Source organism: Salmo salar, chromosome 19 (assembly GCF_965601325.2).
Source record: "Salmo salar chromosome 19, fSalSal1, whole genome shotgun sequence".
In the NCBI taxonomy this organism is placed as follows: Eukaryota; Metazoa; Chordata; class Actinopteri; order Salmoniformes; family Salmonidae; genus Salmo; species Salmo salar.
The window spans coordinates 18,721,379-18,740,000 of NC_138309.1; the positions used below are offsets into that span (position 1 = coordinate 18,721,379).

The 18,622-nt window shown below is 48.1% G+C and overlaps 1 protein-coding gene across 3 annotated transcripts in view; it reads left to right on the plus strand.

Moving 5' to 3' along the window:
* The window catches only part of LOC106578544 (neuropilin-1a), an 82,621-nt gene that overhangs the window by 31,487 nt on the left and 32,512 nt on the right, over positions 1-18,622 (plus strand). For all 3 annotated transcript variants that reach the window (XM_082965653.1, XM_082965654.1, XM_014157488.3), the window contains 3 exons: positions 2,598-2,825; positions 7,139-7,294; positions 11,903-12,069. In XM_082965653.1, coding sequence (XP_082821779.1) covers positions 2,598-2,825; positions 7,139-7,294; positions 11,903-12,069 — 551 coding nt within the window. The remainder of the gene's footprint in view (positions 1-2,597; positions 2,826-7,138; positions 7,295-11,902; positions 12,070-18,622) is intronic.

Below are 18,622 nucleotides of genomic sequence, written 5' to 3' on the forward strand. Positions count from 1 at the left end.
ACTTTTTCAAGACACAAAAACACACAATGGCCGCTAGTTTGCCCTTCCCTGTCCCTCTTTGCTCTGTGGCTGAATGGAACTATGAAAGGGATGGAGTCTGGATGGAGGAGGTGGTGATAACATGGAACTATGGCACACAGAGAGAACGTAGCGGAGACAGACAGACATGCTCTCCTGTTACCCGCTAGCCTAGCACGCCATCTCTCCCACTCCTTTTGACTGTCCTTTGATCCTGCTCTAAGATAGCCCTGCAGTCCTAGCGAGTGGCTAGCGCTGTCCTCTCCACTCCTCACACAGGCATTGGGAGCAAAGTCACACAGCGTGAAAGGATTCTTTTTTCTCTTTGTATTGTTTTTTTGTCTGAAAGGATTTTCTTTTGGACCAATTCTACACTTGTCAAACATCACATGAGATAATAGCGACAGAAAGCGGCGAACAAATGGAAAGCTCCTCTCAGACAGAGCTACAGTCTGGAAGCAATACCAAACTGTTCTTTCTTTAAATTGTATATCCACTAGGAACTCTGCAGTAGACTGTAGTCCAGTGCACTTAAGGGCTGTCGGAGACTTCTTTCCATGGAGTAGCCGGTTGTCTGGTCTGCTATGTTCCACACACACCTGTGGGCCCCTGAACCTCCCTCCGTCCCCCAACTCAGCCGACCCCAGGATCAGACTTTAAGTGGAGGCCAACAGAGTTCTGGAGAGCCACATCTATGGGAATGATATTTTAGCGCAGTTGAAATCGCTCTATGGTCTCTCCTGGTTTTCCAAAGGAAAAAATAATGGCCAGACCCGCTGTTTTGAAAACCAGCAGCTTTCAGAGCAGCACTAAATGTCAACTCGCATCACAGTCAAACCGAAATGGTGTTCCTGCCTTGCCTTATTTTTCCCATCAGCCCGCTCTCAACCCCTCCCCCCAAAAAAGCCAAGACATAAGCCACTCTCCTCTCATTTCCAACGTGTGTCAGACAGATTGAAGTGGTCCTGATGGTCCTGAATTAGGGGCCCGGCGAGATGCCTGCAGATGACTAAATAACAAGGAAAAAAACCTTTGCCACATTCACTTAAGCTGCGTGGGCTGTTACACTGGTGTACAGAGCTCAATCTAACTAGCCACGCATGGTGATGGTGATGGCTCCCCCACAATTTCTGCCTCAATCAGCCTGCCCCCATGGAAAGGTTGTCAGAATAACATGGAAGTGCCATTGACCGCTGCACAGTTCTACGACTAATGGTTGTCATGATAACATGAGTTAACAATGGTTTAGTCTTCTCTGATGGTGTACCGTTCATCAGACTAATGGTTGTCATGATAACATGAGTTAACAATGGTTTAGTCTTCTCTGATGGTGTACCGTTCATCAGACTAATGGTTGTCATGATAACATGAGTTAACAATGGTTTAGTCTTCTCTGATGGTGTACCCTTCATCAGGCTAATGGTTGTCATGATAACATGAGTTAACAATGGTTTAGTCTTCTCTGATGGTGTACCGTTCATCAGACTAATGGTTGTCATGATAACATGAGTTAACAATGGTTTAGTCTTCTCTGATGGTGTACCGTTCATCAGACTAATGGTTGTCATGATAACATGAGTTAACAATGGTTTAGTCTTCTCTGATGGTGTACCGTTCATCAGACTAATGGTTGTCATGATAACATGAGTTAACAATGGTTTAGTCTTCTCTGATGGTGTACCGTTCATCAGACTAATGGTTGTCATGATAACATGAGTTAACAATGGTTTAGTCTTCTCTGATGGTGTACCCTTCATCAGGCTAATGCTCTCTCTCGAGTTACAATACCAGTAAATCGTTTTTATGCAGTTTTTGGTATTTGTCCTGCCAATCTTCAAGCAGTGTTAATAAATCATACTTGTCTGGCCATGATGCTGTGTAAAATGATGAATGTGTGAAATCTGCTCACTTCCCTCATCAGCTGAAAGCCTTTTCTCCACAGAGCCATGAGTAAATGTTTTGACTTGTTGGTATAAAACATAAAACTGGCATATGTGTGAGTGTGTGTGTGTGTGTGTGTGTGTGTGTGTGTGTGTGTGTGTGTGTGTGTGTGTGTTTGTAGCCCCCCTTGCCTCTCAACGCTGAGGCTGTAATTTTCTCTAAGCACTTCTCATATGTCGCAAAGACGTGTAATGAGGGGGCTGGTGTGTGTGTGTGTGTGTGTGTGTGTGTGTGTGTGTGTGTGTGTGTGTGTGTGTGTGTGTGTGGTCCGGGTGCATGTTCATTCAGCCCCATGCTGGTGATTGAGGCTTTTCTATGATGTTTATACTCACTCTGGCTAGATGTTACAGCAACAGCACATTCAGCATACACACACACACACACACACACACACACACACACACACACACACACACACACACACACACACACACACACACACACACACACACACACACACACACACACACACACACACACACACACACCACACACACACACACACAGTCCTCTCTCGCTCTTCCTCTCTCTTTCTCTTAAACCTTTCCTTCTTTCTCAGTTGCAAAATAGATGTCAAAGCCCTGGTTTAATAAAGGAATTATCAATTCAAAATCTCTATTTTCCTCTCCTCCTCTCAGGTCCGGAATGTTCCAGGAACTTCACGTCTAACAGCGGGGTGATAAAGTCACCTGGTTTCCCGGAGAAGTATCCCAACAACCTGGACTGCACCTTCATGATCTTCTCCCCCAAGATGTCCGAGATCATCCTGGAGTTCGAGAGCTTTGAGCTGGAGCCTGACACCACTCCTCCCACCGGGGTCTTCTGTCGATACGATAGGCTAGAGATCTGGGACGGCTTCCCTGGAGGTGAGCCACAGTCAAATATCTGGTCAGATATAGTATCTTTGTTAGCGTTAGTATTATACACTATGGTAATATAAACACACTGAATAGGACTGATGAATGTGGACTGGACACATAGCTTAGTCATCATGGCTCAATGCCAAACATGTCCATGTTCAAATAGTCTACCGTACTCCCTTCCTTCCCGTACAGTCACCTATTGTGTTGGGGGAGTTGTTTATGTTTGTCAGTTGGGAGAAGGCCTGGTATGTAGACGAGGGTGGTACTCCACCCTACTGTTGACCAGACAGGAGTGGACTTTCCCCTGTCCAGAAACAACCTAAACTCTTTGTCTAGGTTAGGGTTTAGTTGTTGTTTCTCACTGAGTTTAAAACGGCTTTGAACAGTGTCAGACTTACCTCAGGTATGATATAGAAGGTGTAGCAGGCTCAGTCTATGTCACATAATTATCACTTTTATTTGAATCCCTCGGTGAAACGCATCAACATCACTGACATCTGTGATAAACAGAGACGTTGACATGAAACTACCCTCTCTCAGGAACACACGTTTATTCTGAATATGAAATTCTGAAACTTTTATTTAACACTCTCAGAATAAGGGTTTCTTATTCCTGTCTGAGCGCAAATAATGTTTCCATTGAAAACAAAGAAAATATATAGCCACCCACAGCAGTCTTCTCTCTTGTCGTTTGGGGTTCTAAAAACTGGAAAATAACAACATAACACTTCTCCCATCCAGAGTAATTGGGTGTGTGAGACAGCAGGGCCTGGAGCATGGGAGGGGCAGTAGAGGCAGAAGGCCGTGGAGGAGCCAGAGGAGACGTAGGGGGAGGTTGGGGGCCGTGCTGTGTGTCAGGCCCTGTCTGATGAGGGCTGGGCTCAGTACCTGTGGTGCCTTTTAGATCAGGGGTGCGTTAGCACGGAAGGCTGGAGACACACTCCTCCCCCCTCCCTCCCTCCACCTCCCCTCCTCTCTCCTCCCCCCTCCCTCCCTCCACCTCCCCGCCTCTCTCCTCCCCCTCTCTCTTCCCTACTCCTCCCCCCTCCCTCCCTCCACCTCCCCTCCTCTCTCCTCCCCCCTCCCTCCCTCCACCTCCCGCCTCTCTCCTCCCCCTCTCTCTTCCCTACTCCTCCCCCCTCCTCCCTCCCTCCACCTCCCCGCCTCTCTCCTCCCCCCTCTCTCTTCCCTACTCCTCCCCCCTCCCTCCCTCCACCTCCCCTCCTCTCTCCTCCCCCCTCTCTCTTCCCTACTCCTCCCCCCTCCCTCCCTCCCTCCACCTCCCCTCCTCTCTCCTCCCCCCTCTCTCTTCCCTACTCCTCCCCCCTCCCTCCCTCCACCTCCCCTCCTCTCTCCTCCCGCCTCTCTCTTCCCTACTCCTCCCCCCTCCCTCCCTCCACCTCCCCTCCTCTCTCCTCCCGCCTCTCTCTTCCCTACTCCTCCCCCCTCCCTCCCTCCACCTCCCCTCCTCTCTCCTCCCCCTCTCTCTTCCCTACTCCTCCCCCCTCCCTCCACCTCCCCTCCTCTCTCCTCCCCCCTCTCTCTTCCCTACTCCTCCCCCCTCGTTCCCTCCATCTCCCCTCCTCTCTCCTCCCCCTCTCTCTTCCCTACTCCTCCCCCCTCGTTCCCTCCATCTCCCCTCCTCTCTCCTCCCCCCTCGTTCCCTCCATCTCCCCTCCTCTCTCCTCCCCCCTCGTTCCCTCCATCTCCCCTCCTCTCTACTCCCTCCTCGTTCCCTCCATCTCCCCTCCTCTCTCCTCCCCCCTCCTCTCTCCCCCGTCGTTCCCTCCATCGCCCCCTCATTCCCTCCATCTCCCCTCCTCTTTCCTCTCCCCTCCCCTCCAATCTCCTCCCCCTCCCTCCATCTCCCCTCCTCTCTCCTCCCCCTCTCTCTTCTTCTCTCCTCCCCGTTCTCTCTTCTCCACTCCTCACCCCTCTCTCTTCTCCACACCTCCCCTCCCTCCATCTCCCCTCCTCTCTCCTCCCCCTCTCTCTTCCCTACTCCTCCCATTTCCCCTCCTCTCTCCTCCTCTCTCCTCCCCCTCTCTCTTCCCTACTCCTCCCATCTCCTCTCCTCTCCTCCCCTCCTTTCTCTTCCCACCAGGACCATAGAGACATGCAGAGACACAGAGTTCACAACAGAGCATTTAACATTTTCATAGTGCCGTTGAGTCATGCAGATCATTTAGGAGATGCCCCCCCCACCACCACACACACCAGGCCATCATACACTGGATGATAGAGGAGTCATGCCCTTCCCCCCTAAACCCCAGTTCATACACACACACACCCTCCCTCCTGTGTTATAATGCTGAATCTGAGCCATCAGACCCTGTCTTGGCGAACCCGCTCTCCCTTTCATCTGTGTGTCTGGACGTAAGGCCTGGTTGTACATGGCATGTCAGAGTGAGGGGAGGTGATAGGTTGAGAGGGGAGGTGATAGGTTGAGAGGGGAGCAGGGCAGCAGCCTGGCCTTCACTCACCACTGATCACAGGCTTACTAATCAGAGATAAGCACCAGGCCTCCAGACCTGCTTAACATCTAGACAGAGGAACAAACAGACAGGCACGTAAGCACACACACACACACACACACACACACACACACACACACACACACACACACACACACACACACACACACACACACACACACACACACACACACACACACACACACACACACAATGTGTCACAAACTAATTTAAAGTGCTCAGTGGAACGTGTCCTGGTTTGACTTTTATTGCATTATTTTCTTTTGACATTCTCTTATTCCCCTTTTTCCCTTTCTCTCCATTTCTTTGGTCTTTCTTTCCTCTTTTTCTCAGTGGCTGTTGAGAACTCTCTCCACTGAGGCCAGACCATACCCAGCTCAACACTAAACCAGGCCAGACCATACATACCCAGCTCAACACTAAACCAGGCCAGACCATACATACCCACCTCAACACTAAACCAGGCCAGACCTTACATACCCACCTCAACACTAAACCAGGCCAGACCATACATACCCACCTCAACGCTAAACCAGGCCAGACCATACATACCCACCTCAACACTAAACCAGCCCAGACCGTACATACCCACCTCAACACTAAACCAGGCCAGACCATACATACCCACCTCAACACTAAACCAGCCCAGACCGTACATACCCACCTCAACACTAAACCAGGCCAGACCATACATACCCACCTCAACACTAAACCAGGCCAGACCTACATACCCACCTCAACACTAAACCAGGCCAGACCATACATACCCACCTCAACCTAAACCAGGCCAGACCATACATACCCACCTCAACACTAAACCAGGCCAGACCTTACATACCCACCTCAACACTAAACCAGGCCAGACCATACATACCCACCTCAACACTAAACCAGGCCAGACCATACATACCCACCTCAACACTAAACCAGGCCAGACCATACATACCCACCTCAACACTAAACCAGGCCAGACCATACATACCCACGTCAACACTAAACCAGGCCAGACCATACATACCCACCTCAACACTAAACCAGTCTTTTGAGAACTCTCTCCACTGTGGCCAGACCGTACATACCCACCTCATCACTAAACCAGGCCAGACCGTACATACCCACCTCAACACTTAAACATCACTCACATTAAAAAAGGCCCAGGAATTTATGACTGGTGCAAAACAGACGGAAACCTCGACCTTGATTCGTCTTAACAAGGAGTTCCTCTCTCTCTCTCTCCATCTCTTTGTGTTTTGTGGGTGTCGAAATTTGTGCCTTTTTCCCATGCCTCTTTATGAGGTCACTTAGTGAAAACCCTCTCTGGTCTAACACAAATACAGCCCCAGGTCTTAGGTCCTGCTCATAGCTTCATCAACACACTAGTTCTCTCACCTCCGTTGGTGGTGGGGGTGGGGGGTGGGGGTGGGAGGGGGGCTGTGTTTATTGTGTATGAAGACCCATGTGACAGGCCTAGGGCAAGCAAATACTGACTTAACTCCTAACTTTACACACACTCCCACCTTCAGCTGTGACCTTGGTAACTGACAATCTCCCTCTCCCTCTCTCTCACTCTCTTTCTCGCCTTCCCTCTCTATTTTCCCTCTCTATCCCCTATCTCCCCACCCTCTCTCTCTCCCCCTTTCCCCCCTCTCTCTCCCTCTCTCTCTCCCCCTTTCACCCCTCTCCCTCCCTCCCTCCCTCCCTCCCTCCCTCCCTCCTTCCCCCTTTCTCTCTTTCTTTCTCCCTCCCTCCCTCCCTCCCTCCCTCCCTCCCTCCCTCCCTCCCTCCCTCCTTCCCCCTTTCTCTCCCTCTCTCTCTCTCCAGTTGGTCCGTACATTGGGCGGTACTGTGGTCAGAATACCCCTGGTCGTATCATCTCTTATACGGGCATCCTGGCCCTGATAATCAACACAGACAGTGCCATCGCCAAGGAGGGCTTCTCTGCCAACTTCACTGTGTTGGAACGGACTGTGCCAGAAGGTAGGTGACTGTCTATCATCAATGGTCCGATTACAATGAGAGAGGCATTATTTTAATTGTCTACTAGGATAAAATGTAAAAAAATATCTACATTTAGCATTTGCTAAAGTGACCATTCACCATGAGTGATAAAGCTACAATCCCTATACATACTGAAACTACCATACACCCCTCCCTACATATGAGGGGGGGGTCCCTGTTCCACTGCTACACACATTTAGTTTAATGTGGGACTAAAGTCAGTTAATAAATCAACAGCTCCCAGTCTTTTCCTTAAGGGGATGTGATACAAGGCATGGGCCATCTCCCCCAGTTTACAAGGCCTGACTTTAACACCGTGGGGCAGAGACACCGGGGGTGGACAGTGCCTCACCAGCCCCTCCAGACAGTGTCCCAGCCACTAACACAGCATCATCTTCGTCCTGGGGCCTGGCCCCCATGACCCCAATTTGAGAAATGCTCCGGCTAAACATTTCATTGATGAAACACAACCACCTCGAAGCCCATAAATCTTTTCACAAGCCACCCCTCCAGTCATCCCCTCTCGCCCCCCCCCCCCCCTTCTTGTTGGGTTGCTATGGCGATGACTGGTGTTAAAAAAACACTAATCATCCCAGATGGTGCTAGGTCCCCCGTGGGGAGTAGTGATATGCATGTGTGCTGAGGTCCCTAGACTCACACAGAGCCTGAGCACAGCCGCATACCGCGATGACTGCCTGTGTCACTAGTCCCTATAGTCCCTACAGCTCAGCACCATGGCAACGTAAACAAAACATGTGTTCAGACTGAACACTAATCCACCAGTATTACATTTATTAGATAGGGACAGATACAATCAAAACACTAATCCACCAACATGAACTCATCAAGTCACTGCATTATTTGACATCTGTCCTACTTACCTAATTATGCAGTTGGCAGCTTACGACCTGGCGGAATGAATCCTCATATCAGAGAGACGATAGATCAAGTCTCTGACAGTTTTTATCCACTGTGGTGCTCTAGTAGGAATGTATTAATACGCCCTTTGATGTATAATCTATGGGTTTTCCTTTTTAACCCATACATATTATAAGACTTGTACACTTCAGTTGAGAGGGGGTTATGTAGGATGGATAAGGTGTTGCTTTGATGGTGACGAAGCAGGCTTGTCTTCTCTCCCTGACAGCCCTGATTTAGGCTGCATAGGGCTCTGGTCAAAAGTAGTGCACTATAAATGGAATAGGGTGCCATTTGGAACACTTCCCTACTATCTCCCTGATCCCCCAGCGCCACACTTCACAGAATGGGCTGCTGCTTAAAATGCAGGCTGATAGCTTATAGCTGATAGCAGCACACATGATCACATTTACCTCAGTGCTGACAACCAGAGACTCTGTTTACAGTCAGAGGGCAGATAGAAGTTCAACTGGGTCTGGTTGATGTTTATGGAGAGATTCAGATTCCTCCTCCAACATGTTGATAAGAAGAAGAAGAAAGAAGGGGGTCTTTGAGAGAGAAGAAAAGAGTGGAGTGTGATATACACTGCTCAAAAAAATAAAGGGAACACTTAAACAACACATCCTAGATCTGAATGAAATAAATAATCTTATTAAATACTTTTTTCTTTACATAGTTGAATGTGCTGACAACAAAATCACACAAAAATAATCAATGGAAATCCAATTTATCAACCCATGGAGGTCTGGATTTGGAGTCACACTCAAAATTAAAGTGGAAAACCACACTACAGGCTGATCCAACTTTGATGTAATGTCCTTAAAACAAGTCAAAATGAGGCTCAGTAGTGTGTGTGGCCTCCACGTGCCTGTATGACCTCCCTACAACGCCTGGGCATGCTCCTGATGAGGTGGCGGATGGTCTCATGAGGGATCTCCTCCCAGACCTGGACTAAAGCATCCGCCAACTCCTGGACAGTCTGTGGTGCAACGTGGCGTTGGTGGATGGAGCGAGACATGATGTCCCAGATGTGCTCAATTGGATTCAGGTCTGGGGAACGGGCGGGCCAGTCCATAGCATCAATGCCTTCCTCTTGCAGGAACTGCTGACACACTACAGCCACATGAGGTCTAGCATTGTCTTGCATTAGGAGGAACCCAGGGCCAACCGCACCAGCGTATGGTCTCACAAGGGGTCTGAGGATCTCATCTCGGTACCTAATGGCAGTCAGGCTACCTCTGGCGAGCACATGGAGGGCTGTGCGGCCCCCCAAAGAAATGCCACCCCACACCATGACTAACCCACTGCCAAACCGGTCATGCTGGAGGATGTTGCAGGCAGCAGAACGTTCTCCACGGCGTCTCCAGACTCTGTCACGTGCTCTGTGTGAACCTGCTTTCATCTGTGAAGAGCACAGGGCGCCAGTGGCGAATTTGCCAATCTTGGTGTTCTCTGGCAAATGCCAAACGTCCTGCACGGTGTTGGGCTGTAAGCACAACCCCCACCTATGGACGTCGGGCCCTCATACCACCCTCATGGAGTCTGTTTCTGACCGTTTGAGCAGACACATGCGCATTTGTGGCCTGCTGGAGGTCATTTTGCAGGGCTCTGGCAGTGCTCCTCCTTGCACAAAGGCGGAGGTAGCGGTCCTGCTGCTGGGTTGTTTCCCTCCTACGACCTCCTCCACGTCTCCTGATGTACTGGCCTGTCTCCTGGTAGCGCCTCCATGCTCTGGACACTACGCTGACAGACACAGCAAACCTTCTTGCCACAGCTCACACTGATGTGCCATCCTGGATGAGCTGCACTACCTGAGCCACTTGTGTGGGTTGTAGACTCCGTCTCATGCTACCACTAGAGTGAAAGCACCGCCAGCATTCAAAAGTGACCAAAACATCAGCCAGGAAGCATAGGAACTGAGAAGTGGTCTGTGGTCCCCACCTGCAGAACCACTCCTTTATTGGGGGTGTCTTGCTAATTGCCTATAATTTCCACCTGTTGTCTATTCCATTTGCACAACAGCATGTGAAATTTATTGTCAATCCGTGTTGCTTCCTAAGTGGACAGTTTGATTTCACAGAAGTGTGATTGACTTGGAGTTACATTGTGTTGTTTAAGTGTTCCCTTTATTTTTTTGAGCAGTGTATATATATATATTTCCCTCGTCTTTGCATCTCTGTTTCTCTCTTGCTCTCTCGCTCTGTCTCTCTCGCTCTCTCTCTGCAGTAGTGAGTAAGGTACAGGGTATGCAGCAGTCAGGGACTGTCTATGAGCTAAAACAGATGGTCTCTCCATCTGCTTGACGCCTTTCAGACCTGTGTCTCTGGGACGCTGAACAACGCTGATATACGCAATACGTAGCTGTGTGTGTGTGTGTGTGTGTGTGTGTGTGTGTGTGTGTGTGTGTGTGTGTGTGTGTGTGTGTGTGTGTGTGTGTGTGTGTGTGCAGAGTGTGCAGAGTGTGCTACCGTCCAGGCTCAGCCAGTGTGTGTGTGTTTGTGTGTGTGTGTGGATGTGGGTGTAGGTGGGTGGGTGACTAGAGACAGCAGGGTCAGACTGGGGCCAGGGTCCGAGTCTGACCCTGGGGGTCATAGGGTCAGCGTCTAGACAACTCCGCTACATATGGGACTCCAGGGAATGGCGGAAGAAGAGCTCACCTCTTGACCTGGCCGGTGGTTGTATACTTACACACACACACACACACACACACACACACACACACACACACACACACACACACACACACACACACACACACACACACACACACACAGGCTGACCCTGGACGGTAGCACCATGTCAACATACACAAGGAGATGCCCTCTATCCTGGTTGGGACAGGGCATTCTGGGAGATTTACGGCCCAGAACACCGACACTAAATGTGCCCTAACACCCCGAGGGACAACAATATTAGGAAATGTGCACCATGTGCGAAACACATAAACTGCCTACAGGGAGCTTTAAAGGAGAGATGAACCAGCACCAGAGGAAAAACTACTAGCTCAACTTTAATGCATAATACTTTCTCTTTTCCGATTACAGTTTACAGTGAACTTAGCCCTACACTGAATGTTTTATGACTAAAGCTTTATGTCTTGATGTAGCACCACACTTTCACTGTGCTTGCCTTCCATTTAAAGTCTCTGTGTGTGGTAGTGGGAGAGAGGAACCGGAAGCAAGGATCTGCTGAGCTGAGGCGGCACTGATGTGGCTCTTTATTCCGGCCACCAGAGTACCAGCCCAGACCCTGCCACTGAGTGTCCCTCTCCCCAGGGACCAGCTCTGTTTTGGGGGTTGTTGTGTGCTCTGGCCTGGGACGCCTGGATGGTGCTTTCAGCTCTAAATTTAGACAATCTCCCTCTCTCCCCTTCTTTCCCACCCCTTCTCCCTCTCTCTCTCTCCCTCTCTCTACATCTCTCGATCTCTCTCTCTCTCTCTCTCTCTACATCTCTCTCTCCCTCTCTACATCTCTCACTCTATCTCGCTCTCTCTCTACATCTCTCTCTCTCTCCCTCTCTATCTCTCTCTCCCTCTCTCCCTCGCTCTCTCTCTCTCTACATCTCTCTCTCTCTACATCTCTCCCTCTCGCTCTCTCTCTCTCCACATCTCTCTCTCTCTCTCTCTCGCTCTCTCTCTCTCTCCCTCTCTCTCTCTCTCTCTCTCTCAGACTTTGACTGTTCAGACCCGTTGGGTATGGAGTCAGGGGAGATAGCATCAGAGCAGATCGTAGCTTCGTCCCAGTACAACCCTGGCTGGTCCCCGGAGCGAGCCAGACTCAACTACTATGAGAACGCATGGACACCAGGAGAGGACAACAACAAAGAGTGGATACAGGTACAGTCTGCACCATAAGCACAAAGTAAAATATAACATTCTGCAGATGCTTTTATCCAAAGCGTGCATACATATTCGTATGGATGGCCTCAGCCAATCTTGGCGTGGCTAGTTCCATGCTGTACCAACTGGGCCACGTGGGACCGCCATGTGTCCCAAAGACATCATAGAATTTCTCAAAGGTGGCTAATGTCTAATCATAACTAAGTGAAGAGAAAGGGTGTGTTTATAGCAGTGAAAAAAAGTTCATTACCATGTAAGTAATATGGAAGCTGTAACTTTTCCAAAGTCATCCACCCAAAGCTGCTTGAAGACAAAACAACCACAGGCTTTTTACAAGTCTTATTGAATCACTGTCTGAACCAGTGTGTGTCCAAAATGGCACCCTATTCCCTATGTAGTGCACTATTTTTGACCAAGTTAAAAGTAGTGCACTACACAGGGAATAGGGTCATAAGTAGTGTCCTGGGCCATGGTCAATGTTAGTGCACTACTTGGTGAATACGGTGCCATTTGGGACTCAGATCCAGAGTGGTGACTATAGTGAAGTTGACTCTCCTTCCTGGTCCAATCCCAGCAGTCTGTCTGTGTGCTCTGAGGATGCCCCTGTGGCATGCTGGGTAAATCTTTTAAGGTGATCCAGAAATCTGGTGATTAATTTATGCTTCCTGTGGAACTCCAGGCTAGCTGTGGATTCCAGACACTCCACAAAGAGTCTCTCTCTCTCTCTCTCTCTCTCTCTCTCTCTCTCTCTCTCTCTCTCTCTCTCTCTCATCCGCTGTGGTTACTGCCCCAGGGGACATATCCACCAACACACACTCATTGTTATCATAGGGTTTTACTGTACTGCATGTGTGCTGGGATCTGCATTAACATTCACAGACAGAGAACTTTATATGAAAAGACTGGAGCTCTGTCTCTGATCCCAAAGGCACTGCTATGTCACATACCCTGGAGCCTGTTATTGTGTTGAAGTGGTTACCCCACTGACCCAACCATACATTACATTACCTATACAAGTTTTTGTTTTTCATTATAGTCCGTCCCCGCGTCGCTGAAAAGTTTGTCTCGACTGTACGTGTGTAGTCCTCAAGGAGCTTTATAGTAGTCCACTGGTGTGGCTCAGTTGGTAGAGCATGGTGCTTTCAATGCAAGGGTTTTGGGTTCAATTCCCACAGGGGACCAGTATGAAAAAGTACCAAAATATTTGCTCTTGCTCAGGATCAGAGCGTCTGTTAAATGTAAAGCTGGCTTTACATTTGTTTGGGCGACGTTCATAAATGAGGTTTTCCTTATTGCTATGAAAATATTGTCCTGAGGGCCCCTGTTGCACCTTCCAGACTAATTGAATTCGAGGAGTGGGAGTGTGTTTGTTTTTGTGTGTGTGTGTGTGTGTCTGTGGAGGAGGCCCTTGGCTCTGTGCTCTGTGGGTGAGTGGGAGGAGAGCCCTGGGCCTGGCAGGGGCCCATTGTACTGGAGAGAAACCGATGGCGGTGCCCTAAATGGCACCCTATACCCTATACAGTAGTGCACTACTTTTGACCAGGGCCCATACAGTAGTGCTCTGGCAAAGAGTAGTGCACTACTTCCCGCAGCAGTTCCTTTAGAGGAGAGGGGAATGTTAAAGTTGTGTGACGTTGATTGTCTCTCAGAGGGGAAGTTACACAGTTAAGCCCTAAGATGTTGCATCTATTGGGACATAGAGGAGGTCAATGATCGACAGAACACACGTTCATACTGGGGATAGGCACAAATTCATGTCCGGAAAATTCATGTCCGGATTCATGTACTGTAGATACTATGGTCTTGTCCTTTCCCAGTGTTGCTAGATTCAGCCTATGTGTCCTGAGAGACTTAATTCAGTGGGAATCTTATTCAAATACCTATTTGTTTTAATGAGGACTTATTTAAAACCAGCCCTTTAAACCAAGTGGGCCGTTCTGCTCTGTACTGTTCTGTTCTTCACTGTCTTTCTCTCCTAACGAAAGTCTAAATGTGTCTCTCTCCCGCTGTGCTGATGCCAGAGCAAAAGAACAACGATCCGGCAACTGTTCAGAATCCTCAATAGAGTATTGATTATGCTTAGGTTTTTTATTTATTTATTTAAAAGTGATTTCATAGTGTAGAGAATCATTGTACCATCTAAACCGCTGAGACATATATTTTCCATCACCCAATATATTGTATTTTCAGCTGTTTGAAGCTGGTGTACAAAACCAAAAGTAAAATACACAAAACGAAACATTTCTATGTAAATTTGGTCAGGAAGCCCAAAAAGTTACATATTGCAGCTTTAATGGTATTTAGCAGTAAAATACAACCAGATAAAAAGGGGATATTCTCTGTTGGGCGCTCCAATGCCAGATGACAAAGAAGTGGATGCCTGGCACGTCTGTTTCTACGGTAACAAAGAGTGAATTCCGCGTTGGTATGGTGTGTAATTTGTAATTTCTTGAAATCTTTGCCGCCGCGCATATGCCCTCCCTGAGCTCATGAAGAGAGAGAAGTTTCATTATAACAAGTGTTATTAAAAGAATGGAGTTCTTCATTTCTCTTTCATTAAGCTTGTCTGAGGGAGGGAGCAGCGGCAACAACAATCTCTCCCCATCGTTAATGGCAGGCGCTCTCACGACACCACGAGACAAATCATCTCTCACGCCTGTTAGATGGATATCAATTCATTATTCATTTCATTAATTCTCTGAATGCAATTTGCACCAGACGGTTTTATTAGCTATTCATGACAGGGAGTGGGGTTTGAGGGGTTGATATCTCAGGCATATTTCTTCTCTGCCTATAGTTTATTCAGATAACATATATCTAGGGCTGGATGGCGTAGGTTTGTCATCTATTTTAATGCTGCCTCTCATGTTAATATATTGAGATGAGGAGCAGGGCAACATGCTGGAGTTTCTCCTACTGTTAATTAGGCTGGTGGGGTTTCTTATGGCTTAGCATGGAACTCTGGTGGGTTAGCTATTCATCACACTCTATTGTCCCAGAGGAACAGTCCGGGGGGGGGGGGGGGGGGTGTGTGGTGTGTGTGTGTGTGTGTGTGTGTGTGTGTGTGTGTGTGTGTGTGTGTGTGTGTGTGTGTGTGTGCGCGCACGCGTGTGTGTGCGTGCCTAAATGCGTGTGGGTAGGTGGACAGGCGACCTTTGAGGCTTCTCACATCCACCAGGAAGTGTATTTATAATCGTTAGATAGCTATTCCCCTTTCCATTCCCATGTCAGCCACGTCAAGAGGGAGGTACAGTGAATATCTACCTTTGTGGATCCTCCATCTGTTTGAAGCCCCCAGAAGGGGAATAGTATGGATGTATGTAGCAGCAGGTTGCTGTGATGATGAATGAACTCACCTTTAGCCAGATAGTGTATTTTTGGGTTGGTTCCAGTAGGAAGACCTGATTGGTGCGTGACGGGCCTGGTTCCAATAGGAAGACCTGAATGGTACATGACAGGCCTGGTTTGAATAGGAAGACCTGAATGGTACATGACAGGCCTGGTTCCAATAGGAAGACCTGAATGGTGCGTGACAGGCCTGGTTCCAACAGGAAGACCTGAATGGTGCGTGACAGGCCTGGTTCCAATAGGAAGACCTGAATGGTGCGTGACAGGCCTGGTTCCAACAGGAAGACCTGAATGGTGCGTGACGGGCCTGGTTTGAATAGGAAGACCTGAATGGTGCGTGACGGGCCTGGTTCCAACAGGAAGACCTGAATGGTGCGTGACGGGCCTGGTTCCAACAGGAAGACCCGAATGGTGCGTGACAGGCCTGGTTCCAATAGGAAGACCTGAATGGTGCGTGACAGGCCTGGTTCCAATAGGAAGACCTGAATGGTGCGTGACAGGCCTGGTTCCAATAGGAAGACCTGAATGGTGCGTGACAGGCCTGGTTCCAATAGGAAGACCTGAATAGTGGGTGACGGGCCTGGTTCCAATAGGAAGACCTGAATGGTGCGTGACGTACTAGGAGGAAATACCTTCATCTGTACAATACATTTGGCCCTCTGACTGAGGGAGGACAGATATATTTTTGGCGGACATTCACACTGTCTCCGACCTGAAAACAAAAGCAGAGGGAAGATTTCCCGGTCCCCCTGGGACACTGACGACACACACACATATACACACACACACACACACACACACACATATACACACAGACACGCACACTTCGACGCTGACGCCATGAGGAATGGGCTCTGTCAGGAAAGGAGATAGAGTGGGAGAGAGGTTTTCCCTAGGCCTGAGTGATGCCATAAAAGCAAGATGGCATCACAGAGTCTAACATCTTGCCTCAGACAGCAACCATTGATCTCACACACACACACACACACCATGAATAATACATGCTGTCCCTGAGAGAGAAAGTCGATACCTGAAATCATTTCTGTTGTCTATCACAAGGATAAGATACAGGTTATCCATAGTATTGTTTTTTACTGATGAGCTCAATGGTAAATGTTCTCCATATCTGTAGGATTTATTTGCAGAGGTTATAGCCATAATATCCATCTTGCATCATAAATGTATTATCGGTATTTACAGCATTTTCTGTTTTATCTTACACGCATCTCGCCGATAACCCAAATTATTTAATCGGAAGTAAAGTTATGGAGACAAAAACAGATTGTCCCTTCTCTCTAAGCACTCTGGGAAAGGATGTTGACTTTAATCTTGCTTGTTGGGAGAAAACCAGTTGATGAAAGAGCAGAAAATTAAAAACAATGTTTTCATAAAACTGCCCTAATCTCACTCCTTTGGCTTTGGCCCAGTAAAGTAAAGTCACCAGTGCAACAGGAAGTAATTATATGTTAACATATGGCTGTATGGAGGAAGGCCATGTCTTTCCCCATGGAAACCCCTAGAACGCATGCACACAGTGGTGGAAAAAGTACTCAATAGTCATACTTGAGTAAAAGTGAAGATACCTTAATAAAAATGACTCAAGTGAAAGTGAGTCACCCAGTAAAATACTACTTGAGTAAAAGTCTAAAAGTATTTGTTTTTAAAAATACTTAAGTATCAAAAGTAAATGTAATTGCTAAAATATACTTAAGTATCAAAAGTAAATCATTTCAAATTCCTAATATTAAGAAAACCAGACAGCACGATTGTTTTTTTTTAAATTTACAGATAGCCAGGACCACACTCCAACACTCAGACATCATTTACAAACAAAGCATGTGTGTTTAGTGAGTCCACCATATCAGTAAAGTACAGATACACCCCAAACAACTACTTTAGTAGTACTTTAAAGTATTTTTACTTAAGTACTTTACACCACTGCATACGCACGTACACACACACACACACACACACACACACACACACACACACACACGTACACACACACACACACACACACACACACACACACACACACACACTAACCTCCACTATTTCACACAGAAAAACAGGTTGAATTCCACTTTTCCAGCCATCAGCCATCAAACAAACACTAATTACTGACTTCCCTGATGATAACATTGTCTGCTTCCCAAATGTACTAAACTAATTGTGACCAGCTTTCATAGGGCTCTGGTCAAAAGTAGTGCACTATGTAGGACTAGGGTGCCATTTGGGATGTAGGCATTGCTTCAGCTCTCCAGCCGTTTATCCAGGTCCAGGGAGAAAAGGAAGGAGAGAGAGAGAGAGAGAGAAAAGAGAGAGAGGGGAGGGAGAGAGGGGGAGAGGGAGTAAGGCAGTGCTGGGCTATGGGCTCATGTCAGCCGCTAAAACAACTTGCTCAGCCATATCCTGTTTTCCTATGGACCCGCACGGCCAGCGGTCAACAGCCGTCCAAATGTGTTTTCAATTATCCATGGTCAGTGGGATGAAGGATAGAATAGAAACAAAGGATAGAAATGTTTAGCACTCTCGGGGTATGTCCCATATATCACCCTATTCCCTACCTAGTGCACTAATTTTGACAGGGGCCTATGTAGGGAATAGGGTGCCATTTGGGACGCAGACTCCTCTCCATTGTCTTTGTCAATGAGAGGCTCTTCAAGCTGCTGGGCCTGTCTTGTCGTCATGCCAAAGGATGAGTAATTAGAATAATGGGCTTGTAATTAACATCAGCTTCTCTCTGTTGATGAAGTCTGGCTAAAAGAAAGTGGAAGGAGACCGGGAGTTGGCTGCCCTGTCAGATCTACTGTACGGTTAAAGCTCCCGACTCCGGACGACACACTGGTGTTTGAGCCCTGTCCCGGCCCCTCTGTCTGTGTCCGTCTACCTTCATACTGTACCGTCATTAAAAAAGATCCACTGTACAGTATCTAGGCCTACACTATAGACCTGACATCCTCTTGACTGAAACATACTGTTACTGTATCATAGTGGCCATCCATAGACTAGGCTGCTCCATATCCTGTACCAGGCTTGTCACTGACATGTCCTGATGAAGTCATTCCCTAGTCACTTCCTTCCTGAGGTCTCGCTGCTTTGTTTCCTGAAGGACGGTGGTCATTAGTCAGTCATCTGTGGTAACAGTGTAAGCAACCATGGAGGCCATTGTGGTCACCTCCCAAATTCGCTATTTAGTGCA